The 27442-nt window shown below is 39.8% G+C and overlaps 1 protein-coding gene across 1 annotated transcript in view; it reads right to left on the reverse strand.

The window, feature by feature from the left end:
* Gda (guanine deaminase) overlaps positions 1-27442 on the reverse strand; it is a 94558-nt gene that overhangs the window by 15372 nt on the left and 51744 nt on the right. The window contains exons 4-9 of the mRNA XM_026389276.2: positions 14151-14238; positions 12760-12865; positions 8116-8143; positions 5912-6019; positions 3728-3835; positions 2115-2212 (exon numbers count right to left, since the gene is read on the reverse strand). Coding sequence (XP_026245061.1) covers positions 2115-2212; positions 3728-3835; positions 5912-6019; positions 8116-8143; positions 12760-12865; positions 14151-14238 — 536 coding nt within the window. The remainder of the gene's footprint in view (positions 1-2114; positions 2213-3727; positions 3836-5911; positions 6020-8115; positions 8144-12759; positions 12866-14150; positions 14239-27442) is intronic.

The following is a 27442-nucleotide window of genomic DNA, read 5'->3' on the forward strand; positions in this document are numbered from 1 at the left end:
AATTTCTTAGGCCTAGAGGGTGTAAATCATTGGATCCCTGGCACTAAAACAGAAACTAAAATTTCTCTTTCCAAAAGTGAATCAGAAGCTAGAACCCACGTTCTTCAAAGTAAGCCATAAAGCCTAGAAATATTACTCTTCCCCTGATTTTCTCTTTTGAAGCTGGCCATGGAGAAATTGTCTGACCTGCTTTGTTCGATAGAAGGTCATAAGACCCTCACTTCAGAAAGGATCCTGCCCCATACCTGGGAGGGAAAAAATACTACACAGAGAAGCCAAGAAGAACCTGCCCAGCAGAGCTCACTGGGTTTCCCACTCAGCCTCTTAGCATTAGATCAAATCCTTTTTGTCCAATTATGTTCCTAAATGGCTGTCCGTGCTTCATCAAATCAAAGCATAAAAATAGAGAAAGTTCTCTATATCTTTGGATTTTTTTATTCTAAAACCTTCCATGCATGTAAAACTTTGGTTAAATACATTTGTTAAATTTGTCTCTCTTTTGTTATGGAGGGTCGGATATGATAGGTGAGAAAAAGTATTACCCCATTACTCTCCTTCACTCTCAAGATAAATGACAGGTAGGAACAACTAGAAAAGGGATGCAGTCTGGTGAATCTGGGTCTGAAATTTCAAATGCTGCCTCTGAGGGTGCAGCAACTAGGAGAGACAATTTCTGGGCTGAATTGTGGACCTCATGACTCTGAGCTTAATAGATGTGCTGCCTGTCTAATAAGAGAAACTAAAGCACATCCTTAGAAGTCCAAGAAGATGCAAAGGCCAAACTAGTCTGCTCAAAAATGCACATTCCAAAACTCCAGTAAACACACAATAAACCTCTCAAATTTGTTGGAGAATGGTATTTAAACAAAAATGTTTCCTTCAGAAATTTAACTTCACATCCCAATTTGCAAAACTGGATGAGTTTTCATTTAGAGTATGTTGTGCAGTGCATTCAAACACGGGATGGTAATTCTTCTCATATGGGGTCACTAGACCATAATTTAGGTTACAGAGGGAAGATTCCCTACCATGTGACTATATCTGAAAACTCCTCAAAACAGTCCAAAAAAATGTCCTGTGGCTCTAAGTCCCCTTCACATACTGCCACTGACACATACTTGTGCCATTTGCGAAGTCCCTAAGCTTCCAACTGTCAACAACTCCACCCCTTGCCAAGGAACTTCTCCTACTAGTAAAGTCCTCTCTGCCCTTGTTTGGGGATGGTCAGAAGTTCCAGGGAGTTAATGGTTCTTCACCCCCATCAACAGCCCTCTCCCAATCACTATTGTTTATATACTCACTCCCTGAGGTTTCTCAAAGAATTAAACTTCAGGAGTCCATAGTGATAACTCACTTGATGATGCATTCCTTACTGACTTCCTCTTGTATTACTTCTATAATGGTACTCTCTAAGATCACTTCTTTAAAAAACTTGTGCAAGCATGGATTTTTAACCTAGTATCCATTGGTCCCCATCATGGGATCTATTAATTTACTGAAAATGGATGCAACATTTTTATGTTTATGTTTTTTTTTCCCAGAGATACAAGCCAGAAGTCATCTGAATCACTTATGAATTCATAATCTTTCAAAAGGTTAAGACCATGTTATAAAAATATTTTATATTCTAGGGAATGACAAAAGGAAAAGGTCCCTCCTGGGCTGCCCTATGTGAGCCAGCACCCTGTCAGATCCAGCACACTGTGGAACATTGGCTTCTACTGCACTGCACTTCCTCCTGACTCCAGAGCTCCAAAATGTGTCAACACTGCCTCCCTGGGACACTGACTGTCATGTGCATTCTTACAGTCCCCGGCTCTAAATCCTGAATTTCTGTTGTATTTCCCATTATTCATTTTTTATGCACATTTCAGAGATTTTAGGAGATGTGTTTTCAAATGCATACTCTGCAAAAAAAAAAAAGTCCTCTTTTATATATTCTTCTTTTCCTCCACTACAATATAGGCAAATGTCCATTTATCTAGTTCCTGTCCCACTAAAACATAAATATAAGACAGATCCTGGAGGAATGAATGACTGAGAGAACAAAGGCTTCTGATGCCAAAATGCAACATGCACATTCATAGTCTTGCAAGCAATTATTGCCTACTCACGATAAATTAGAATTGGGACAATGTGAGATGGATGCTCCTCGTTCATTGAAGATGTTAAGTTCTTCTGCAGAAAGGTAGCAGCCATGCGCCATCACTGTCTGGAGAGAAGATTGTCCTACATGGAGTTTATCATTCAAAAATGCTTACGTCAGTACTGACGCAAAACAAGATAGTATAGGGAGAAACAGAAGCTGTGACTGGTGGTCACCACCTTTATAAGAACAGTTGCAACTGTACAAAATCCCTAGGTATAAATCTTAGACTTCAGAAAAGGCCTGTAAAACATTGTAAAGCAAAAGTCTCAGCAAATTCATGAATTTCACTTGCATTTCTTTTGGTTGATCCATAAAATAATGAGGGTTTATAGAGATGATCTACAGCATAGAGTATCCAACCAATTTGAGGAATTATGATTCTATTATTTCTACTTTAGAAAATTGTCAAACTGCTGCTTTCTTTTCTAAGTCTATGTGGTGAGCTACCTATAGAGCTATAGTCACCAGAACTTTCTAGAAGTAAGTTTTCCCTCCTCAGCACATGAAAGCTGTGAAAGTTACCCTGCAAAAAATTCTTTATTTCTTTTCAGTTTTAATATAGGCAACTCTCTTGATACCATCAAATAATTTTTAACTCACCAATTTTACATTTTTCATAAAAATTAGGGAATTATATTTTTCCCCAGTATAAAACCTATATCTAAATATCTTTCTCCTTTGGGAGGCATGGTACAGTGACCACAGAATTATGATTTCAATAAAACTTTCTCAACCTCTGTGCAAATAAAATTAACATGCAAATTGAAGTTTAATTTATTAATTATAAGGAAATATATGTAAAAAAGGATGAAAATTATGATATAGCATTTACATGATTTATGCAGAGTGTTAACCTTTTGAATCATCTCCATTCACATAGTAACAAAGAAATTATTTGCTGCAATAAACTCTACCTGCAGTTTGTATATTTGCTTGAAGGTCAAGGCCAAAGGGTTTATTATTGTAATGAGGTCTCTAGTCACTCATATTAACTTTAATTAATTATTAAATTAATACATACTCATTTTTTTCAAATCTCAGAACTTTAAAATAACAAGTAGAAAGCTCTGCTTTCTCCCTCAGGAAGAATCATTTTCAACATTCAATATGTGTCTTCCAGCCAGTTTTTTTCCAGGTGAGAATGTATTCCTTAATACACGCACATGCATCAAACTGGATTGCACATTCTTCCTTGTAAGCCTGGACACTTCATTCTTTGTGGATGTTGAACAAAATTCTAATTATATATGTGCTATAATGCAACCAATGCCCTCCTGATACCCCTTTTAAAACTTTCATATGTAATTTAATATCCCTATTCATATTTCTGACACAAAGGATCCTTAGAAATGCATCTGCTGACTTAAAGAAAGGCACATTTACATCCTAATGGAGCTGTCCAAGTGTCCTTGGACCAATGACATTCCCACCCTCAAATGAAGCCTTTAAATTTATCTACTGAGAGGAAGCTTCAAGTCCATATTTAGCTACACACAGACACACACACACACACTGGGCTTTACTCTAGTTTAGTAAATGTGTGCATTTACTTAGATTGCACCATGATACAGCATTTACCTTATTTGTCAGAAGATTGTTTCTATCATAAACATCTGTGTAGTGTTTATAATTGGGATATAAGTTTTTCACAGCTTCAACTTCATCACAATTTTCACTTATATGGCTCTAAAAGAAAAAAAAATAATATTTTCATTTTTTTTCCAGAAAAATAATAGAAATTCTATTTCCTGCCTCAAAATGGTGTGCTGGTTTCTACTTGCTGTATAAGGAACCTTATCAATGGACAACAAAGACTGTGCATGAGTTTTATTTAAAACAATTATATGCATCATATACACCAATATAGGACAAATGGAATAGCATAAACATAGTGTGTGTGTGTGTGTGTGTGTGTGTGTGTGTGTGTTTGTGCATGCACATGTGTCATCTCAAGGCAAATTTTTCCAACCAAGTCTTTTCAAATTCCAAACTGTAGCAAGAAAAAAATGCAAAGATCTCCTTTAAGACAGTCAAGAGCCTTGCTGCTTATACTAATTTTTCTCTTCTGGTGTTGACTTTTAAGCAAGAGTTCAACAGCATGGTTCACTCATAAGAAAATTGAGAGTTGAGTTTTAGCCCAACTTCTGACCCTGATTATGTGTCTTACGGCAAGTCAGTTCTTTTCTTTAAGAGTCTCTATTTTCTCGTCTCTTAAGGAAAAACTCTAGATAAGTGAATTTCCAAATTCTTTTAGCTGTGAATATTTTAGTCAGGTTTTATGTTTGACAATCCATAGCAATCCATTATGTGGAAGGCATAAACAGGTTCAGAACGAAGCAGCATTGGGACCCTGGGACCCTGACTCCAATCTGTCTCCTTTGTTGGCTTTCTGAATGAATTCTGCAGCAGAAAGCAGTTTGGAAATAACTGAGCTGGACAATCCTGCAGTCATCGAGAAAAAGTCAATAAGAATTCAAAGCAAGCAAAACAAGTGAGTCTAGGACTCCCACACCAATCCTTCTCCAAGGTACCACAAAAGTCTTTTTAAGATGCTAGACTGTAGAGTAACCACCCCAGTCCCAAGCCTAAAACAACAATCATTTCACATCAATTGGTTATAAGCATATATTAAGGAAATAACTCATGAGCAAATGCAATGTCATTGCTCTCTGTGTGTAAGGTAGAATATACATAGCCAGATAATTTTAAAATGATTTTCTAAAATAGCTATTCTACTTAGAGAGAGAGATCTATTCCCATTCTTGAGGAAACAGACAAATAAAATACATTGGCATAGGAAAAGAAGAAAGGACAACCAGACGATACAAGTCATTTTGAAAAATGTGAGTTTTTCTCATTTAATTTTTTAATATAATTTTAAATGTCATTTGTATTTTATTCTTTGAGAAAGAGAAGTATTCTGTTTCCAAAGTAGAAACATCATCTAAATTTTGAATGTTATGTCCAGGAGATTATTGTGTGAGATTGAACCCAAAACTCAATTCTTATAGATCACAAATAATAATAGTATTAATAATGGGGAAGATGAGACTAGTTAATGGGACTTAAGATAGATCTTTAAAAAAAAAAAACCTAAAATGGCAAAGAATCAATGTATTGCCTTTGCCCAACTTGACCTTTCCTATAAGATAGTCAATTCTTAAGAGGAGAAATTTTAGTGTAGCGTGTAATTAAGTCTGAATGGGGGAGGGGAAGCTCCCAATTTTAACCCAGCTGTTAGGTTTTAAAAGTGTTATTCCTAAATTGCAACAACTTAATGACAAAGTAAGATATACTTTTTTTTTTGTTCCTGATTTTAAATTAGAAACTAACAACAAAAGGGCTTTTAAATGCATTTTTGTAAAGTGGAAATTAGGTTCTTTTTGGTTTTCAAATAATAGCTGATTCCTCCAAGAATGAAGATATGGAACACGGAGAAAGTATCAAATAAAAGAGAAGTAGGAAATAAAGGCATTAAATTTTGTGTACTCTACAGAGAATAAGTAACCAGTTTGTCATTGATCGTCCTTATCAAGATGTGTTTGTCTCTTGAAGACTGATGGAAGAACATTGGGAATAAAAGGAACTTCAGGCTTCTTACTTGCAAAATTAAAGAAGTGTATTAGGTGACATTCTGTAAGGGCATTTCCTGCCCTGATATGACTTGACTCTAGGAAATCTCAGTAGAAAAAAATGGAAATTATGATTTAGAGTACTGAAAAATCTTGCCGGTCAGGACAGAGGCACAAACAAGATACCTACCTGAATGTGCAAATCATGGGTTTTAGCGATGTTGCCAAGTTCACCCATCAAAGTCTCAGAGCAGGAAAGGGAAAAACGTGGTGTCACTACGGGCTTCACTCTAACATACTGGAAATCACAAAAAAACATTGATAAGGAAAATATGGATATGATAAACATGTAGCATATTTGAAAGTGCATATTTGATAGCAAGGTGACTTGACTTCATTTTTGAGGACAGACCCTGATTCTAAAAGTTGGTGGAGGCGCTGGGTTTCATGGAAACATCTCACCATTGAGACTACAGTGTGCTCTTCAGCACCAAGTTCAGAAGAAGAGGACTCTGTCCCAAATGACAGACACTCCTCTTCTCCCCTCCCATCTCTTCCCCACCTCTCTCTTCTCCTTTCCTCACATCAATGTGCAAAGATGAAGTCTAGAGTGAATGACCTTTATGAAGAGCATGGGAGGCAGAAAGAGAAGTTCTTTAAAGGAGAGTACTGGGGAGACGGCAAGTGTGCCCCCAGCCTATTCCTCTTTCTACATCTTGAGGAATGTGCTGGCTCCAAGCTCCCTGAGAACTATTCTCAGGCAGGAGCAGCCCTGGTGCCACCAGAAGAAAAAGGCTGGGAGAGAGAAAAGCACTCATAGAGGGTTGGTGGGGATAAGGATCTACAAAGTTCCACCTAAGACTCCCAAGGTTAAATTGGAAGAAACTCTGAGGAATCCTGTGTGTTCCATTCAGATCATAAAAGATGGTAAGGGAAGGGCCAGGCTTGCCAGTCTAAGAAATTATCCCCTGGAGCCACGAACCGACCTGCTGCGGTAGAGGCAGGAAGTAGCATTGTCTGCCTAGGTTCACCAAGGCCAGGGCACTGCAAAGGGGGTGACTCGCTGACTGGTCACACAGAGAAGGAGCAGTGGCCAGGGCACTGGGGCTGAACAATGGTTGTTTTTTAGACCAGACCAGGGTGTGCAAGTGACCAGAAGCAGTAGTGAGGTAGCCACCAAACAGTCCCATAGCTTCCAGGTTCTACTCATCTGCCCGTATCATGAAATCCTCTCCCCCATTTTGAGAGACCAGTCCTGTGAAAGCGAAAGGTCTCAGAGGAGAAGGAAAACCACCAAGAATGGGAAAGTTGCCTTGAGATGGTGACTCTCAACTGGGAAGTGACTGAGATTTTCATACTTGAGATCCACTAAAAGCTTAGGGGACATAGGATGGAATTTACCCAGCTTACTAAATGTAGTTTTTCTGTTGCACATAAGCAAGGGCTTTGGGAGCCAAGAAAAGTACATGCAATTGTAAGAATGAAGCAAACTTCACAATTTTCACATATCTGAATAGCGATCAATTAAACCCACTGAAATCAGTTAACAGATTCTGATTTCAAAATTGTGTCTTAAACAAAACACAGTGTTGAGCAGTGTTGTATAAGCCTTCAGTAAAAAGCAAAAAAAAAAAAAAAAATGCCCAACTTTTGTTTCTAAGAATTCAACTTTTGGGATTTCACAAATAAATGAGTTCATGTGGTATCTATCTTTCTGGGTCTGCCACATTCCACTTAATATAATGTTCTACATATTTATCTATTCTGAACCAAATGACAGACTTCCTTTACTTTTTAATCACTGAATAATAGTATTTGTGTGTGTGTGTGTGTGTGTGTGTGTGTGTGTGCAGGCACACATATGAGTCGTATTGCATTTTTTATACACTCATTGATCCATGGACATTTAGGTTCTTTCCGTATCTTGACTATAGTGAATAACACTGTAATAAAATGGGGGTACAGATATCTCTTTAACATACTGATTATATTTCCTTTACATATATATCCAGAAGCAGGAGATAGAGTTCAAAGGGTACAAATTTTCAGTTATAAGGTGAACAGTTTCTTGGATCTACCGTACAGGTCAGGTGATAATGGATGTGTTAATTAATTTGATTGTGAACATCATTAAACAATTGTATGCACATATCAAACCATCACATTGTGTACTTTAAATATTAAAAATTTAAAAAATATTTAAAAATCTTAAAAATGCTTGACCTCAGTGAGTTGGATTGACAGATCCTCTGTGACAACAATTTAAGGTTGTAAGGAAATATTTCTTTATGCTTGGAATAAACCAAATGCACATAGAACAAAATCTATCAAACAATTTAATAAAGATGAATTAGAAAGGCAATTCAAACGCAAGCTGTGAACACTTTTACTTACATTCCTTTGAAGCATTTCTGACACAAATCTGAAATGAAGCAACAAATGGGAATTTAGAAAAATTTAAGCATTTTCAAATAAATGTTTTAAAAGGGTGAAAACAAGATCCTTACATGTCCTAATTTCCATGCAAACATTTCTAATGCTGCACATGTTTCACCACCACCAATTAAAGATTAATAAGTAGTAATTACTCTGCTCTCTCATTTGCAGCCAAAGATGGGAGGCAAAATCACAGGGAAATGTGATGTTATCATCTAGCATCAGTTGGGCTGCTCATGAGTATTCCCATAGCACTCAAGCTGTTCTACCAGCTCCAACTCTGTGTGGGGGAATATTGCAATATGTTGTGCTCCATGGATATTACCAGCATGGTGTCCTGTGCACCTGGAAGCATTTAGAAGCTACGGGATTCTCCACTGCTAATTCCTCTAAAGTGGAAGCTACTCACTCACATGATATCACCATTTATTCCCAAGGGCACAGTCTTGTTGGGGGAGAGTGGATATTGGAGTAAGGAATAGACCAGAGGTGGCTATAAAGCATGCAGTGAATGGGACACATGGTGACAAGTGTAAATAAAGCCTACGGAATGGCTCCTTCTGCTCTGACTGGAAAAGTTTACTAGCTATATTTCCTTTCTTCTGGTATACTTTTTCTTCCAAATAAAACATGAATTAAGGTTTACAACAATGAATAAAGGAGTTGAGCATACACTCAGGGCTAAAGGGAAGGTGGGACCTTTCTCCCCTTTATGAGCTTGCAGCACCCTCTGTCTTCCTTTTCAGGGGACACACTGAAAGTGAGAGAGGCCCAGGGAATGGAAACAAAGTTGGGCTTCTAAAAACTTGCATCAGGATAGGTTATTTTTGGGTAAAGATTTATATCCAAGAATTTTCTTCTATGTCTCTTAGATGTTGAATATGATATGATGAAATTCCTTGTCAAGTACTCAAGGTACTATGGAAAAGCTACAGAAGATTATTCAAGAAAAAATACTTATTTGATCAGCAGAATTTCTCAATTGTATTGAGATGAAATGATAAAAACCCACGATCTCAAGCAATAAAATTACTTACAACCAAAACTAATCTAATGAGCAGGCCACACATACTTAAAACCAAATCCAATCTTCAGGAGAAGCACTAATCCATAATACAGGACAGAAAAGCAGTAAATTTTAACAAAAAATCCTTCATTTTACAAAGGGATTTACCTTAGAGGTCCTACAGCAAGTTCCTGGAGGCTTTAAAACATAACTTTATAGACAAATGTTGACATGAAAATTTTTTTAAGGAATATGCCAGTTTCATCTAGTTAGGTAACCAACACAGAGACCTTGGCAAATGGGAAGAGGAACTAATGCATTAATTTGTCTTCCAACTTTATTATAAATCATATGAAGACTCCAGAGTGTGTTGACACATCTTGAGATATATCTACAGATTGTATTCCCAGTCTTTTAAAAAAAATTTTGCTTCAACTGTGTGGAATTAGGGAAGAAAAGTGAGAGGAAGGATGCTAAAAGCTTCAATAGAAGCGCTATTGTACCACAGGAGAAAATCATGTGTGGCTGGGATCTCTGAAAATATGCTCTACTTTAAGCCTTCGAAGTCTTTGCAAAAGAAATTATTCCTTGTGAATTTAGAAGCAACCCTTTCAAAAATATGTTTACTTTGAAAAAAGACCCAATCACTTTCTGCTCAACTCTTATTTTAAGGGATATGAGCTAGAAAATACATATTTCACAGACATTTCTATTTTCAAAAGCTGTTTTGCTAAAATATAATTTACATACCATAAAATTTACCTGTTTTAAGTGCACTGTTCAATAATGTTAGTATATTTACTGAATTGTGAACTATCATCATAATCCAGGTTTTTTTGTGGGGGGGGGTACTGGGGACTGAACTCAGGGACATTTGACCACTGAGCCACATTCCCAGATCTATTTTGTATTTTTTTTTTTTTTTTAGAGACAGGGTTTCCCTGACTTGCTTTTGTTGAGATTGGCTTTGAATTTGCAATTCTCCTGCCTCAGCCTCCCAAGCTGCTGGGATTACAGGTGTGTGCCACCACATCCAGCCATAATCCAGTTTTTAAACATTCTCATCGCCCCAGTTAGATTCCTTGGGCCCATTTGCAATTCTCCTGCCTCAGCCTCCCAAGCTGCTGGGATTACAGGTGTGTGCCACCACATCCAGCCATAATCCAGTTTTTAAACATTCTCTTCGCCCCAGTTAGATTCCTTGGGCCCATTTGCAATGGGTTTTCCTACCTCTAGCCCCAGACTTTCTGTCTCTATGGATTTGCTTTTTCTATGCATTTCACGTAAATAAAACCATATACTATGTGGCCTTTTGTGTTCGGTTCTTTCTCTTTGCATAATATATATATATATAAAGTTCACCCAGGATGTAGCATATATCAGTACCTCATTCCTTTTATGGCTGAATAATATTCTATCTTATGCCACATTTTATTTACTCACTCACCAACTGATGGACATTTTGACTGGTGAATGACAATTCCTAGATGGCCTTGGTGACCTGGCTCTTACCCTTTTCTTGCTTATAGTTGTCATAGTTGAAAGCATATGCTGAAAATTCTATATCCTGAGATAAACCTAGGCTCTGTGCTTTTTTGTTCTAGACAGGATGTCCTGGAGTTCTTTAGCCCAGTGCATCAAGTTTCGCCCAGGTTTAAAAACCCAGATGGAGCAGAATATCAGAATCCCTCAGCTATAGTGAAATTTGGGGCATATATAGACATGAAGCCACCCATCTTGGGTTACTCCTGAGCCTTGGGGACCAGCTTATCAAGAATCCTAGGCTTCTATTATCCCTTGCTAAGTATCTGTAGGTTAAAAACTTGCTTAACTTTATGCATTCTGAAATGTTCTGTGTCTCACTGGACTCACTCAATTAGATTGACACTGGTGCATGGTATTGACGAGGTGTTTGAAGTCCTCTGCTGGACTGATGGTGGTGCATTGTGAAACCTGCTTCATATTTGGCTTCTATGAATAATATTACTATGAATATTTGCATATGAGTCTTTATGTGGACATAAGCTTTCATTTTCTTTGTACATATCTAAATTTTATGATTCTGTCTGCATATGCCATCATATTATTTGAGGTGGAGATCTTTCTGAAGTTCATAATCTCTGGTGAGCCCTATTATGCTCAGAAGAGCAGCAGAGCAGGCCTTGGTACCTTCTATGTTCTCTGTTTTGATTATGTGTCACCACTGAAGGTCCTCGGAACCTTTGTAGGTAATACAGTGAGCCCACAGATGGGGAACCATGAAAGGAAGAGGAGTCAGTATTTCAGCCTATATGTCTATACTTCACCTTCAGAAGATAACTTATCATGTCTTGAGTTCATTTTAATGTTTCCACCATATAGCTAGAAGAACGACTTTTCTCTTTCTATGATAGGACAAAATGAGAGTGAGGGATGCATAGAACACTTGAAAAATACTACAAGAATATAGGGGATAAGTATATTGGCAACTTTAGGTGGTTTAGTCATGGAGAATATTTTTCTTTTTTGTTGTGGAACTTAGTGATTCTCCATGTTTCGTACAAAGGGAACACACATTCTTTTGATTTTTTAAAATAACTTTTTAAATAAAAGTTCTTTTGTCTAGAAATGTAACTCATTTTTGTAACTTCCTGAATAATATTTTATTCCATAAATGATTCCTCACTTACACCAAAATTTTTAAATATCTACACACCTTAGCAAATGCTCTTGCGTGCCTTCTGTTTTTGTTGTTGTTGTTGTTGTTATTATTATTATTATTATTATTATTATTATTATTATTATTTTGTATTGAATTCAAGGTGGGATCCTCATCACCATAGAAAGAACTCAAAATTCAGAGTCATAGGCCCTGGTTTTAAGTGTTGGCTCTGCCATTTAAAAGCTGTGTGATTACTATGGTCTGGGTGAAGCTCACTCAAAGGTCCACATGTTGAAGGCTTGGTCCCCAGGGTGGCAATGTTGGGAAATGGTGGAACCATGAGGTGGTTGGACCCAAAGGAAGGTCCTCAGGTCATTGGGGACATGCCCCTGAGCAGGGATTGTGGAACTACTACCAGTCTTCTCTTTCTGGTTCTACTTCCTGGGCTCATGAGGTAAGTGACTTTCTCCATCACGTACCCCTGCCAGGATGTGCTGCCTCATGAGAGTCCCAAAGACATGGAGCCACTCCATCAGATACTGGAACCTCCAGAAACTGAGCCCAGATAAACCTTTTTCTTTTTAAAGTTTATCATCCCTGGCATTTCAATATACTATTGGGAGGTTGACTGATGCAGTGAGTGTGGGCAAGTCACTCAGTCTGCGCCACACTCAGTTGACCTAAGACAGACGCCTCGTGGAGATTTCTATGGGGAACAGTGTAGCACTTCAGAGGAATGCTCTTTATAAATCATTAAGAATTACTAAATAATTGAGCAGGTTCACTGTGGGCTAGCTGTGGACACTGCATTAAGCAGAACATTCTGACCCCAACTGGGATCACACAGATCCCAACTGGGTCCTTAAAGTGTCTGGTTTCTTCTCTCCATCTTGAACTCCATCAGTGCAGCAGAGGACTCATCCAAAAGACAAATCAAGACAAATGGATGTGTTACCTCTCTGTTTCCTTGATTGATTCCTCTGTGGTCTCCTTGTATTCTGGAACAACATCATTCAAATCCATGCATACTTTGCCCACAAATGCCCGCTGCCCAAATTTATCTGTGAAACACACATGAAAAGAATCTGAAGGCATGTTTCTTTTTCAAAGAGTACGTTTTCTGAGTTTTTAAAAAACACATGTAAATTAAAATCAGTCTGACAAACACCACTCAGAATGTAAAGGATCATCAGTCATCAGGCCACTTAAGAACAACAGCACTTACCATATTCCGTCAGTAGTAAAGTTTCTTCCTTTCATTCCACATCCCCACTCCCAGACTGCCCAGGTAATAGTTGGGTGTTTCGTACTTCTTACTCAGCTTTTATTTTTGCATGTACACTTTGTCTACATTTTTACTAATGACATAGCTTCTTTGCTCTCATTTTATCTCAAAGGAGGAAACAGCCTCATATCCCAGAGAAACATTCCAATACTCTTTAAAATGCCTACTCTCCATTTCTTCTTTCTCTTTCTTCTTTTTCATCTACTCACAGTCTGCCTCCTATCTCCTACTGTATCACCATCCTCAGGATTGAGTCTCTCTCTCTATATATATTATGATCCTCTTCTAGGTAATACACAGTACAGTATAGTGATAAAAACTTGAGTGCTAGGGTTTTGGCAGATTGAGGCAGGAGGATTGTAAGTTTCACTGGAATTTCAGATGTGACCCACTGCACCCAGCTATGTGCAGGATTTTAAGAAATGTACACAATAACATGCATCAGGTGACTGGCATATGGAACTCAGTGGCCATATTGCTGTTCTTCTTAACTGTAGCCATGCCAGTATTATTGTCTTTTAGCTAATGCTACTAGCAAGGCTGTACTGAAGAACCTAGTCCTCATCAGAGGTGCTAGAAGAAGCATTCTGTTTCAACTATAATGTTGAAGCTACAGGGACAATTGTTTTTACAATGTCTCTATTACTATCATAGGAGTCTTTCAAAAATCTTTCTGTCTCTCTCTTTTCCCTGTAATTTATTTTAATACCTGGCCATTAGATTAATCTCTCTTAAAAAGCCTGTTGATTATGACGTAATAACTGTTGCTACAGCTCAAGTTAATAAACTGCCCTTAGAAAAGCCCAAATTAATACACAAAATTGAGATCCATAAACATTATTCTAGAACCAGAAGGCATAAGAAAATAATAAAATTATTTAAATAATTAAAACACCATTCAAGGGCCAAGGTTATACAGACACTTAATTATCTTCAGAACAATGCAATGCTCAAATTCTAGCAATTAAAAGGCAGGACTGCCACCAATCATACGTTGTTGCTAGGCATGGCCTGGCTGTCTTCTCTTGATGTGCCCATAAATTCTGCTTTCATCTACTTACCTGTAATTTCCGCAAGGAGCAGAGATGAGTCAGTGTGAATTGTTCCAAAGTAACAAGCTGTGGTTGTTCCATTCTTTAGTGTTCTCCTCTAAAAATAAATCACAAAAACCCTGAATTGCATGTGCTCAGGAAAGTCACATGGCATATGCAGTCAAAAATAGAATCCTAGTTTTTAATTTTAAAATGTTTTTATTTAAAGCTATGCCATCTTGATGTGGAATATACTTAAGTGGCAAGAGTGCTTATATTCCAAAAGTGTTAGCTGGAGAAAAGGGTGATGCTTTTGATTTCCTAGATTCACACAGTTCTGTTTCAGAATTCATAAAATATGATACTAATTAATTCTTTATTTCCTAGGATTACTTAAAGATATCCAGATTTTTATCACATCTGGGAGTGCATTAAGAAGATTTGCCCATTACAGAGTAAAATTATTCAGCTAGACTTCCAGTTCAACCTGACAGATTGATCACACATATCTGTCTTTTTTCCTTAACAAATTTTTACTAACATAACAGTAAAAAAAAGAACCAAATTTACTAACCTACAAGAACACAGGAGGAGATGGAAGCAGAGGAAAGATTTCAAAATATTTTAGGAAGACAAAAAACGTGGATAATAAACTGAAAACAAATTAGGAAGAAGGTAGGAAGCACATGGACACTAGCTGGAAATTAGCTGGAAGTCTGGGCAGGGTCCTACTCCTCTCCATGGAAGTCAGTCAACCACCCTAACCTGTTCCTTGCAGGAAAGATTTATTCTTGATAGAAAGTGGATAGTACATAGAGGGTGCAAGCCCCAAAACACAAGGTGAAGAAGTGGTTTAAGTGGAAATCTGGGGTCCTCTGTCTTCTTCCCACTACTTCTGAAAAGAGACTGAACGATTATTTCCTAAAGAAAACAAATGGCTCTACATGAAAGATATCCTCACAGTGACATTTGGAAACTATTCACTGCTGCAACTCTTCATCCAATAGTGAAGTTCACGAATCAGAAAGTGCTACCTCTACCAGCTCTTCCAACCGGCCTCTCAGAGTACTGCACTTAGATATGAATGCATACCCAAAGTTCAACAGCTACTTGAGGAAACCTGCTATAAACAAGAGGAGCGGGTGGGGGGGGGATAATCTAAAAAAAGATAAAAGCTTGGAGGAAACATAAAATCTACAAGTTCAGAAAAAAAAATCTCTGCTAAAAAAAACTGATTAACATCTTCAAAGAAATAAGATCAGATATTACATGCACAAAACAAGAAGAGAATGCTATGCAAATCAGAAAAAGAGCTCTCCAGAAGCAAAAAATAGTATATGTTATATTTTGGAATCCAGTAGAGGGTTGTAGGATAAATTAGAAATAATATCTTAGAAAAAGAAAGATGAAAGTCAGGAATAAAAAGATAAGAAAGTTAGGCTCAATCTCGGAGGTCTAACATTTAGAATAAAGTTCTAAAATTGATTTTTAAAGAAAATGGAGGTGGGGATGGGGTTATGGCTCAGAGGTAGAGAGCTTGTCTACCATGCATGAGGCACTGGGTTCAATCCTCAGCACCACGTAAAAACAAAATAAGGATATTGTGTCCATCTATAACTAAAAATAAATATTTTAAAAAAATTTTAAAAAGAAAATGGAGGTATGAAATTATCTGAGATATAATATTGGTCTTCAAACTGAAAATCCTTACTGAATTCCCAGCACAATGAATTAAAAATAACCCAAATAAGCTATATGATTGTGAGATATTAAGTCCATAAATACAGAAAGAATCTAAAAATGGCCAGAAAAAGAAAATCAACCATAGACAAAAGACAGAAACCACAGTAGCACTGGGTTTTTCACCTACAGTTCTAGAGGCAGAAGAAAAATGCCTTCAAAATTCTGGAGAAGTTATTTTTAATGTAGGTAGGATTTATAGCCTGGTAAAATATCAGTCAAGTGTGGTTGTAGCATGGAGACATGATTGGATATTCAAAGACTTGAAATCTTTACCTCCCATGAACACTTTCTTAGGAAGCTTCTAGAAGATGTGTTTTAGCAAAATGAGAGAGTGCCACAAAAAAAAAAAAAAAAAAAAAAGGAATTCCTGAATTCAGGGAGAGGAGGGGTGTTGGGCCAAGGGCACAAAGCTTCACTCATGAAAGATGATTCACTTCCAGAAATCTAATGTACAGAACAGTGGCTGCAGTTAGCAATACTATGCTATTATATATTTCAAAATTGGCTATTATATATAATATATTAACTATATTAAAATTATATTTTATATATATAATATATTTAATTATATTAAAAGCTTTTACCACAAAAGAAAAAAAAGGGAAGGGAAACAACTTTTGGAGGTGATGATATCTGTGTTTATGATCTTGACTATAATGGATTCATGGTTGTATTGTGTGTTCATCAAGTTATATTGTATATTAATTATGTACAGTTTTTGTATGTCAAATTGTACATCCATCCTACCTCAATAAAGTAGTTAAATAAAAACTGAAGAGTAAAAATAAAAACCACCAAATTCTAGTTAGCAATGGAAACATTATACAGACACTGTCTTGGGGTCAGGCCTGGATGAGAAATTGTAGTTTCATATTGGACTGGAATGAGCTAAAAAGACTAGAAAATTCAGGAATATTCCCAAACTAGAGTCAAGGGACAGGAAAGAGATAGCCCAAAGAGAAGGGAGGAAGGATGGAAGGACAGATGAATGGAAAAAAGGAGGAAGGAAGGAAGGGAAAGAGCGAGAGAACCTTAAAGCTACCCATGTTTGTTCCCACTGAGCTCAGTTCATTTAATAAACAGGCTACACAGTTATTACTTATATAACAAAAAACAAAATAAGAGTTTGGCTTAAAATCTCACTAGCCAAGCCATCTTAAATGCAGCTACTTTCCTTCTTCATCAGTTCTGTGTTTGGCCTTCCCAGGTCCCAATTCCACCCTAGCTTTTCACAAGCTTTATAGAGAACTATTAATGACTATTTTGTAATTTTTCCATGTTTAAAGAAATCTGTCAGGAACAACATCAAATTATGGGCTATGTTTCCCAGCCTATCTTCGGCTTCCAATTCTTGACGAAAAGAATTTTGTGACCAAGTTTTATGAGCTGAAAAGCAATTCCAAACTCAAGATGACTAGGATCCAACATGGCGGCCGGCGAGGAAGCAGCGACTCCAACGTCTCCACTTTAACGGGATATGAAAGACTCATCGAAACAGCTGCAGCCTAGCTACGGAGGAACTTCTAGCATAACTTCCTTAAGAGGAGAGCTGCCGTGAACTGGTAGGTTTACTCGAAGTGACAGGTTGCCCCAGAGAAGTGGATCTTGGAAGGCCACGCGGGCACAGAGGTCTAGTCCCCCAACCATCAGCCGCTCCGGCAGGCAGCTCCCCCTGGAGGCCTAGCTCTCGCCCTGGGAGAAGCGGCCCCACCCGCCCGCTTCCTAACCTGGCAGCCACAGCTACTCAGCGATAAAGGTGCCCACGTGGCGGGTGCAGAAGTTAAGTCCTGCAGACGCCAGCCACCTTTGCAACCCCCGGGAACCCTGAGTGGCTTGGCCCGCCCCGCCCGAACCGGCAGTCCTCCGCCATACGGGCTCCCCCGGGAGGCCTAGCTCTCGCCCTGGGAGAAGCGGCCCCACCGGCCCGCTTCCTAACCAGGTGGCCACAGCTACTCAGCGATAAAGGTGCCCACGTGGCGGGTGCAGAAGTTAAGTCCTGCAGACGCCAGCCACCTTTGCAACCCCCGGGAACCCTGAGAGGCTTGGCCCGCCCCGCCCGAACCAGCAGTCCTCCGCCATACGGGCTCCCCCGGGAGGCCTAGCTCTCGCCCTGGGAGAAGCGGCCCCACCCGCCCGGTTCCTAACTAGGCAGCCACAGCTACTCGGCAATAAAGGTGCCCACGTGGCGGGTGCAGAAGTTAAGTCCTGCAGACGCCAGCCGCCTTTGCAACCCGCGGGAACCCTGAGCGGCTTAGCCCGCCCCGCCCGAACCGGCGGGTGCAGAAGTTAAGTCCTGCAGACGCCAACCACCTTTGCAACCCGCGGGATCCCTGGGCGGCTTGGCCCGCCCCGCCCGAACCGGCAGTCCTCCACCATACGGGCTCCCCTGGGAGGCCTAGCTCTCGCCCTGGGAAAAGCGGCCCCACCCACCCGGTTCCTAACCAGGTAGCCACAGCTACTCGGCAATAAAGGTGCCCACGTGGCGGGTGCAGAAGTTAAGTCCTGCAGACGCCAGCCACTTTTGCAACCCGCGGGAACCCTGAGCGGCTTGGCCCGCCCCGCCCGAACCGGCAGTCCTCCGCCATACGGGCTCCCCCGGGAGGCCTAGCTCTTGCCCTGGGAGAAGCGGCCCCACCCGCCCGGTTTCTAACCAGGTGGCCTCAGCTACTTGGAGATAAAGGTGCCCTCGTGGTGGGTGCAGAAGTTAAGTCCTGCAGACGCCAGCCACCTTTGCAACCCGCGGGATCCCTGAGCGGCTTGGCCCTCCCCGCCGGAACCGGCAGTCCTCCGACATACAGGCTCCCCCGGGAGGCCTAGCTCTCGCCCTGGGAAAAGCGGCCCCACCCGCCCGGTTCCTAACCAGGCAGCCACAGCTACTCGGCAATAAAGGTGCCCACGTGGCGGGTGCAGAAGTTAAATCCTGCAGACGCCAGCCGCCTTTGCAACCCTCGGGAACCCTGAGCGGCTTGGCCCGCCCCGCCCGAACCGGCGGCGGGTGCAGAAGTTAAGTCCTGCAGACGCCAACCGCCTTTGCAACCCGCGGGATCCCTGAGCGGCTTGGCCAGCCCCGCCCGAACCGGCAGTCCTCCACCATACGGGCTCCCCCGGGAGGCCTAGCTCTCGCCCAGGGAAAAGCGGCCCCACCCGCCCGGTTCCTAACCAGGCAGCCACAGCTACTCGACAATAAAGGTGCCCACGTGGCGGGTGCAGAAGTTAAGTCCTGCAGACGCCAGCCACCTTTGCAACTCGCGGGAACCCTGAGCGGCTTGGCCCGCCCCGCCCGAACCGTGGCGGGTGCAGAAGTTAAGTCCTGCGGACGCCAACCGCCTTTGCAACCAGCGGGATCCCTGAGCGGCTTGGCCCGCCCCGCCTGAACCGGCAGCGGGTGCAGAAGTTAAGTCCTGCAGACGCCAGCCACCTTTGCAACCCGCGGGATCCCGGAGCGGATTGGCCCGCCCCGCCTGAACCGGCAGTCCTCCGCCATCCGGGCTCCCCCGGGAGGCCCAGCTCTCGCCCTGGGAGAAGCGGCCCCACCCGCCCGGGTCCCAACCACGCGACCGCAGCTACTCGGCGATAAAGGTGCCCCCGCAGCGGGTGCAGGAGTTAAGTCCTGCTGATACCAGCCGCGTTTGCAAGCCGCCGGCACCCAGTGCGGCTTGGCCCACCCCGCCTGAACCGGCAGTCGGCCTCCACCATCCGGGCTCCCCCGGGAGGCCTAGCTCTCGCTCCGGGAGCAGCCCCCTGCAAGCTAGGCGAACCTTTGACCCATCGGGAGGTTAGGCCCAGCAACCTGCGGAGTGATAGAGGTGCCCCTCGTGCCTGCTGGGTAGGCGGACCTTTGACCGACCAGCAGAGCAGACCTAGGGCCTCCCAGCGTGGTAGACGGATCACACCAATTGGAGGAGGATCACAGCCACTACATGCCCTGCAAGGGTGATTATTCAACTATACAAGAGCAATATAAATAAATAGAGGAAAAATTTCAAAAACACAACAGTTTCACCAAGCAGAAAGAAACGCCAGCAGTATGAAAAGACAAGGAAAGAAAGGACCACAGGCAATGCAGGTCAACTCAACTTTAGAAGAGGTAATAGGTGCAACAGATGGAATGTCAGATAGAGAGATCAGGATATACATGCTTCAGATGATCTGGAGTCTCAAGGAAGACATGAGACAGCAAAATCAGATAATGAAAGATCACATTGACAAACAAATCCAGGAAGTAAAAGATCAATTTCACAGGGAGATAGAGGAAATAAAAAACAAACAAATAGAAATACTAGAATTGCAGGAAAAAATAAACCAACTTAAAAACTCAATTGAGAATACTACCAGCAGAGTAGATCACTTAGAAGAGAGAACATCAGACAATGAAGACAAAGTATTTCAACTGGAAAAGAACATAGACAGCTCAGCAAGTCTGCTAAGAAACCATGAACAGAACATCCAAGAAATATGGGACAATATCAAAAGACCAAATTTAAGAGTCATTGGGATACAGGAAGGCACAGAGCTCCAAACCAGAGGAATACACAGCCTATTCAATGAAATAATACGAGAAAACTTCCCAGACTTGAAGAATGAGACAGAATCCCAAATCCTAGAAGCCTACAGGACGCCGAATGTACAAAACCATAAGAGATCCACACCTAGACACATTATAGTGAAGATGTCCAACATACAGAATAAGGAAAGAATTTTAAAAGCTACAAGGGAAAGGAAGCAGATTACATTTAGGGGTAAACCAATCAGGATAACAGCTGATCTCTCAACACAGACTCTGAAAGCTAGAAGATCCTGGAATAACATATTTCAAACACTGAAAGAAAATGGGTTCCAACCAAGAATCGTGTATCCGGCAAAATTAAGCTTCAGGTTAGAAGATGAAATTAAAACCTTCCATGATAAACAAAAGTTAAAAGAATTCGCAGCTAGAAAACCATCTCTTCAAAAAATCCTTGGCAAAACATTGCAGGAAGAGGAAATGGAAAATAACATTGAAAACCAACAATGGGAGGTAGGACAGTAAAGGGGGGAAAGTAGTCAAAGAGGATAACAAATCAGGTTTAGTAACATCAACAAACAAATATGGATAGAAGTACAAACCATATCTCAATAATAACCCTAAATGTCAATGGCTTAAACTCACCAATTAAGAGACACAGGCTAGTAGAATGGATCACACAACAAGACCCAACAATATGCTGTTTACAGGAGACGCATCTGATAGAAAAAGATATCCATAGACTGAAGGTGAAAGGTTGGGAAAAATCATACCACTCATATGGACAGCGGAAACAAGCAGGCGTGTCCATACTCATATCTAATAAAATAGATTTCAAGCCAAAGCTAATCAAAAGGGATAAAGAAGGACACTTCATACTGCTCAAGGGAACCATAAACCAACAAGACATAACAATCATAAATATATATGCCCCAAATAATGGTGCAGCGGTGTTCATCAAGCAAACTCTTCTCAAGTTCAAGAGTCTGATAGACCACCATACAATCATCATGGGAGACTTCAACACACCTCTCTCACCACTGGACAGATCTTCCAAACAAAAGTTAAACAAGGAAACTATAGAACTCAACAACACAATTAATAACCTAGACTTAATTGACATATATAGACTTTACCACCCAACATCAAGTAGTTACACTTTTTTTTCAGCAGCACATGGAACCTTCTCAAAAATAGACCATATATTATGTCACAGGGCAACTCTTAGACAATATAAAGGGGTAGAGATAATACCATGCATCTTATCTGATCATAATGGAATGAAACTGAAAATCAATGATAAAAGAAGAAAGGAAAAATCAAGCATCACTTGGAGAATGAACAACAGGTTGCTGAATGACATATGGGTTATTGAAGACATCAAGGAGGAAATTAAAAAATTCCTAGAGTTAAATGAAAACACGGACACAACATATCGGAATCTATGGGACACATTGAAAGCAGTCCTAAGAGGAAAATTCATTGCTTGGAGTTCATTCCTCAAAAAAAGAAAAAACCAACAAATAAATGATCTCATACTTCATCTCAAAATCCTAGAAAAAGAGGAGCAAAACAACAGCAAAAGAAGTAGAAGGCAAGAAATAATCAAAATCAGAGCTGAAATTAATGAAATTGAAACAAAAGAAACAATTGAAAAAATTGACAAAACTAAAAGCTGGTTCTTTGAAAAAATAAATAAAATTGACAGACCCTTAGCCATGCTAACGAAGAGAAGAAGAGAGAGAACCCAGATTACTAGCATACGGGATGAAAAAGGCAATATCACAACAGACACTTCAGAAATACAGAAGATAATCAGAGACTATTTTGAAGCCTTATACTCCAATAAAATAGAAGATAGTGAAGGCATAGATAAATTCCTTAAGTCTTACGATCTGCCCAGATTGAACCAGGAGGATATAGACAACCTAAACAGACCAATAACAATAGAAGAAATAGAAGAAACCATCAAAAGACTACCAACTAAGAAAAGCCCAGGACCGGATGGGTATACAGCAGAGTTTTACAAAACCTTTAAAGAGGAACTAACACCAATACTTTTCAAGCTATTTCAGGAAATAGAAAAAGAGGGAGAACTTCCAAATTCATTCTACGAGGCCAACATCACCCTGATTCCGAAACCAGACAAAGACACTTCAAAGAAAGAAAACTACAGACCAATATCTCTAATGAACCTTGACGCAAAAATTCTCAATAAAATTCTGGCGAACCGGATTCAAATACATATCAAAAAAATTATACACCATGATCAAGTAGGATTCATCCATGGGATGCAAGGCTGGTTCAATATACGGAAATCAATAAATGTTATCCACCACATCAATAGACTAAAAAATAAGAACCATATGATAGTCTCGATAGACGCAGAAAAAGCATTCGACAAAGTACAGCATCCCTTTATGTTCAAAACTCTAGAAAAATTAGGGATAACAGGATCATACCTCAACATTGTAAAAGCAATATATGATAAGCCACAGGCCAGCATCATTCTGAATGGAGAAAAATTGAAGGCATTCCCTCTAAGATCTGGTACAAGACAGGGATGCCCTCTCTCACCACTTCTGTTCAACATAGTCCTCGAAACACTGGCAAGAGCAATTAGACAGACGAAAGAAATTAAAGGGATAAAAATTGGAAAAGAAGAACTTAAATTATCACTATTTGCAGATGATATGATTCTATACCTAGCAGACCCAAAAGGGTCTACAGAGAAGCTATTAGAGCTAATAAATGAATTCAGCAAAGTGGCAGGATATAAAATCAACACGCATAAATCAAAGGCATTCCTGTATATCAGCGACAAATCCTCTGAAACGGAAATGAGGACAACTACTCCATTCACAATATCCCCCAAAAAAATAAAATACTTGGGAATCAACCTAACAAAAGAGGTGAAAGATTTATACAATGAAAATTACAAAACCCTAAAGAAAGACATAGAAGAAGACCTTAGAAGATGGAAAAATATACCCTGCTCATGGATAGGCAGATCCAACATCATCAAAATGGCAATATTACCAAAAGTTCTCTATAAGTTCAATGCAATGCCAATCAAAATCCCAGCTGCATTTCTTGTAGAAATAGATAAAAGAATCATGAAATTCATATGGAATAATAAAAGACCCAGAATAGCAAAAACAATACTAAGCAGGAAGTGTGAATCAGGCGGTATAGCGATACCAGACTTCAAACTATACTACAGAGCAATAGTAACGAAAACAGCATGGTACTGGTACCAAAACAGGCGGGTGGACCAATGGTATAGAATAGAGGACACAGTAACCAATCCACAAAACTACAACTATCTTATATTTGATAAAGGGGCTAAAAGCATGCAATGGAGGAAGGATAGCATCTTCAACAAATGGTGCTGGGAAAACTGGAAATCCATTTGCATCAAAATGAATCTGAATCCCTATCTCTCGCCTTGCACAAAAGTTAACTCAAAATGGATCAAGGAGCTTGATATTAAATCAGAGACACGGCATCTGATAGAAGAAAAAGTTGGTTATGATCTACATACTGTGGGAGCAGGCTCCAAATTCCTCAATAGGACACCCATAGCGCAAGAGTTAACAACTAGAATCAACAAATGGGACTTACTCAAACTAAAAAGTTTTTTCTCAGCAAAAGAAACAATAAGAGAGATAAACAGGGAGCCTACATCCTGGGAACAAATCTTTACTCCACACACTTCAGATAGAGCCCTAATAACCAGAATATATAAAGAACTCAAAAAATTAGACAATAAGACAACAAGTAACCCAATCAATAAATGGGCAAAGGACCTGAACAGACACTTCTCAGAAGAGGACATACAATCAATCAATAAGTACATGAAAAAATGCTCACCATCGCTAGCAGTCAGAGAAATGCAAATCAAAACTACCCTAAGATACCATCTCACTCCAGTAAGATTGGCAGCCATTAGGAAGTCAAACAACAATAAGTGCTGGAGAGGATGCGGGGAAAAGGGCACTCTTGTTCATTGCTGGTGGGACTGCAAATTGGTGCAGCCAATTTGGAAAGCAGTATGGAGATTTCTTGGAAAGCTGGGAATGGAACCACCATTTGACCCAGCTATTCCCCTTCTCGGTCTATTCCCTAAAGACCTAATAAGAGCATGCTACAGGGACACTGCTACATCGATGTTCATAGCAGCACAATTCACGATAGCAAGATTGTGGAATCAGCCTAGATGCCCTTCAATAGATGAATGGATTAAAAAAATGTGGCATTTATACACAATGGAGTATTACTCTGCATTTTAAAATGACAAAATCATAGAATTTGGAGGGAAATGGATGGCATTAGAGCAGATTATGCTAAGTGAAGCTAGTCAATCTTTAAAAAACAAATACCAAATGACTCCTCTGATATAAGGGGAGGAAACAAGGACAGGGTAGGGACGAAGAGCTTGAGACGAAGATTTTCATTAACAGGGTTGAGAGGTGGGAGGGAAAGGAAACGAGAAGGGGAATCGCATGGAAATGGAAGGCGATCCTCAGGGTTATACAAAATGACATATAAGAGGAAAGGAGGGGTAAGACAAGATAATTCAAATGGAAGAAGTGATTTACAGTAGAAGGGGTAGAGAGAGAACAGGGGAGGGGAGGGGAGGGGAGGGGGGATAGTAGAGAATAATATAGACAGCAGAATACATCAGACACTAGAAAGGCAATATGTCAATCAATGGAAGGGTAACTGATGTGATGCAGCAATCTGTATACGGGAGAAAATTGGGAGTTCATAACTCATTTGAATCAAACTGTGAAATATGATGTATGAGGAACTATGTAATGTTTTGAACGACCAACAATAAAAAAAAAAAAAAAGATGACTATGAGTTTCAAGGCCAGTAGCAATGGCCTTTTAAAAGGTGGGGGCGGGGGGTGATTCTCACTTTTTTTCACCCTGTACTGTAGTGACTTCATATTTCTTTGGAACTGGTTGAATTCCTCCCTTATGCATCTGCCCAACTGATGAAGACCCCACAGAGCAAGTATGTTGGTTCTGTTATGAGAAGAACAGTTTCAGATAGTTTGTCTCAGTTCATTGACCAAAGATCTTATTCTCTTGTCCTCTAACTGTAAAATAGGCTGATTCCTGAACTTTCTTGTCATTTTAGTTCATTTCAGCCCCATTTGAAATTGTAACCTCTCATTCAGTTTGCAGTACTGAAAGGGAAACATTCTTTTTAGGTTTGGCTTACTACGAGTTTTTTCTTAATTTTGCGAGGCATTTGCTAACATATACTTTATTTGAAGATTGTCAGTGCTGACATAACTTATGGAGCAAACTGGCTGATGTAGATCTATGACTGTTTCTGGGGAAGAGAAGAAAAAGAGTAGAATTATTGGTTTTACTCATGAGAACTTCTTTTATACTCCTTTGCATTGCCACAGGAAAGTTTAAGCCAAGCAACAAGTTTTCTAATAAGCAAATCTCAACATTCTTAAACAGATGTCAACCTTACTCTCAGCTCATCCAGTTGTTAGTATATAAGCCTGTTCACAATCTGAAATATATATGTATACATGCAAATACCCATCAGGAATTCAGCCTATTTTGTACTCACTAACATCCAATACTTAAATCTCTGATGTAAGAACTAATATTTGCAAATCATTGCCTGAAGGATATATAGTCCTTGATACCCATCCCTCTAACAGAATAGTTTGATACAGCTGGGCCTTTTGATTCCATAGCTACTTTATAGTACAGATTTTGATAACACAGAAACTATCCACATTAAGGTATTTGGGGATTCGTTTTCTTAAATTTCATTATAAGGAATGGACATGCTTTATTTTAACAAATGTGATATTTTTAAGTCACATGCACCAGGTAAATTTCATAGATGATTTAGTTCTCCGGATCAGGTACTAGACATTTAAAATCTAATTTTTGACAAACTCTAAAGAGTGTATCCAATCCCACACTCCCGTGGTATACATTGACTTTGTGATTTTATTTTATTTTTCCACTTTTTTTTTCTTCACTGAGATTTGATGACTCATTTTCTTTTGCTGTATACCATGCAATTTCAAGCTATCTCAAAACTGTTTTAGAACAATGAGTTATAAATAAATTTTGAGAATAAAGACTTGGTGTGGTTAACACAACTCATTAAGACAATGTGCCAGCAACTTCTTCCCAGTTTTCCTGGTATTACATAGATGCAGGCTAACTATGTGAGACCCACAATTACACTGGATTTATAATTAAGCGAGTCAAGTGTATAAATGTTACCACTTGCTTCTGCTCTTTAAGGCTGGGATGATGCAAGACCAGGGGAACTGGTAGGGTGGCTAGGCCAGTCACTGTGGAAGGCATATAATACTGTCACTACCATGCAATCGACACCTTAGGTGGAAAACTATCAATGAGTCCAACAAACAGTGGTGTACAGACCAAGTGTGCTGAACAGCAGGAAGTAGTGGAAGAAGAAAATACACCTGAAGCTCTACTTCTCTGCTGCGGAAGCTGTTTCTGGTTGCTCAGTGTGGTCTGGTTCTGGGCACAGGGTTGGATAGAAAGAAAGGAGCCGAACTGCTTGAAATTGTGGAAGGAAGGACATTTTCAGAGTTTTCCATATGTGATTGGCACGAGGCAAGGCTCATTGACTAAATAGCCCCAGAGTTCCCTCTAGTGGTGCTAATGCTCAAGTCACATCCTTGCGGGTCTTTCAACGTGGCAGCATCCTATTTTCCCTCCTTTTAAGCCTACCAAAATGCATGATATTCTTCTAAAGGTAATTTAAATTTTTAATTTCAAATTTCTTTGGGTATTTTTTTGAACAGACACGTAGAGCTCTTACCATGTGCGAGGTACTATTTTAAGAATCTCACAAATATTAACTTGCTGATTTATCATAACAATCCTATGAGGTAGATACTATCATTATTTTTTTACAGATGGGGAAAGTGAGTCACAGAACTTTCCAAAGGTCATACAACTATTCCATATGGTCCTGAGAACAGCATTATGAATTGGAAGGAATAAGGGAATACAAATAAGCATTTAAATCTAAATTTGTCAATGTAAAATATGA

The sequence above is a fragment of the Urocitellus parryii genome, chromosome 4 (assembly GCF_045843805.1).
Source record: "Urocitellus parryii isolate mUroPar1 chromosome 4, mUroPar1.hap1, whole genome shotgun sequence".
NCBI lineage: Eukaryota > Metazoa > Chordata > Mammalia > Rodentia > Sciuridae > Urocitellus > Urocitellus parryii.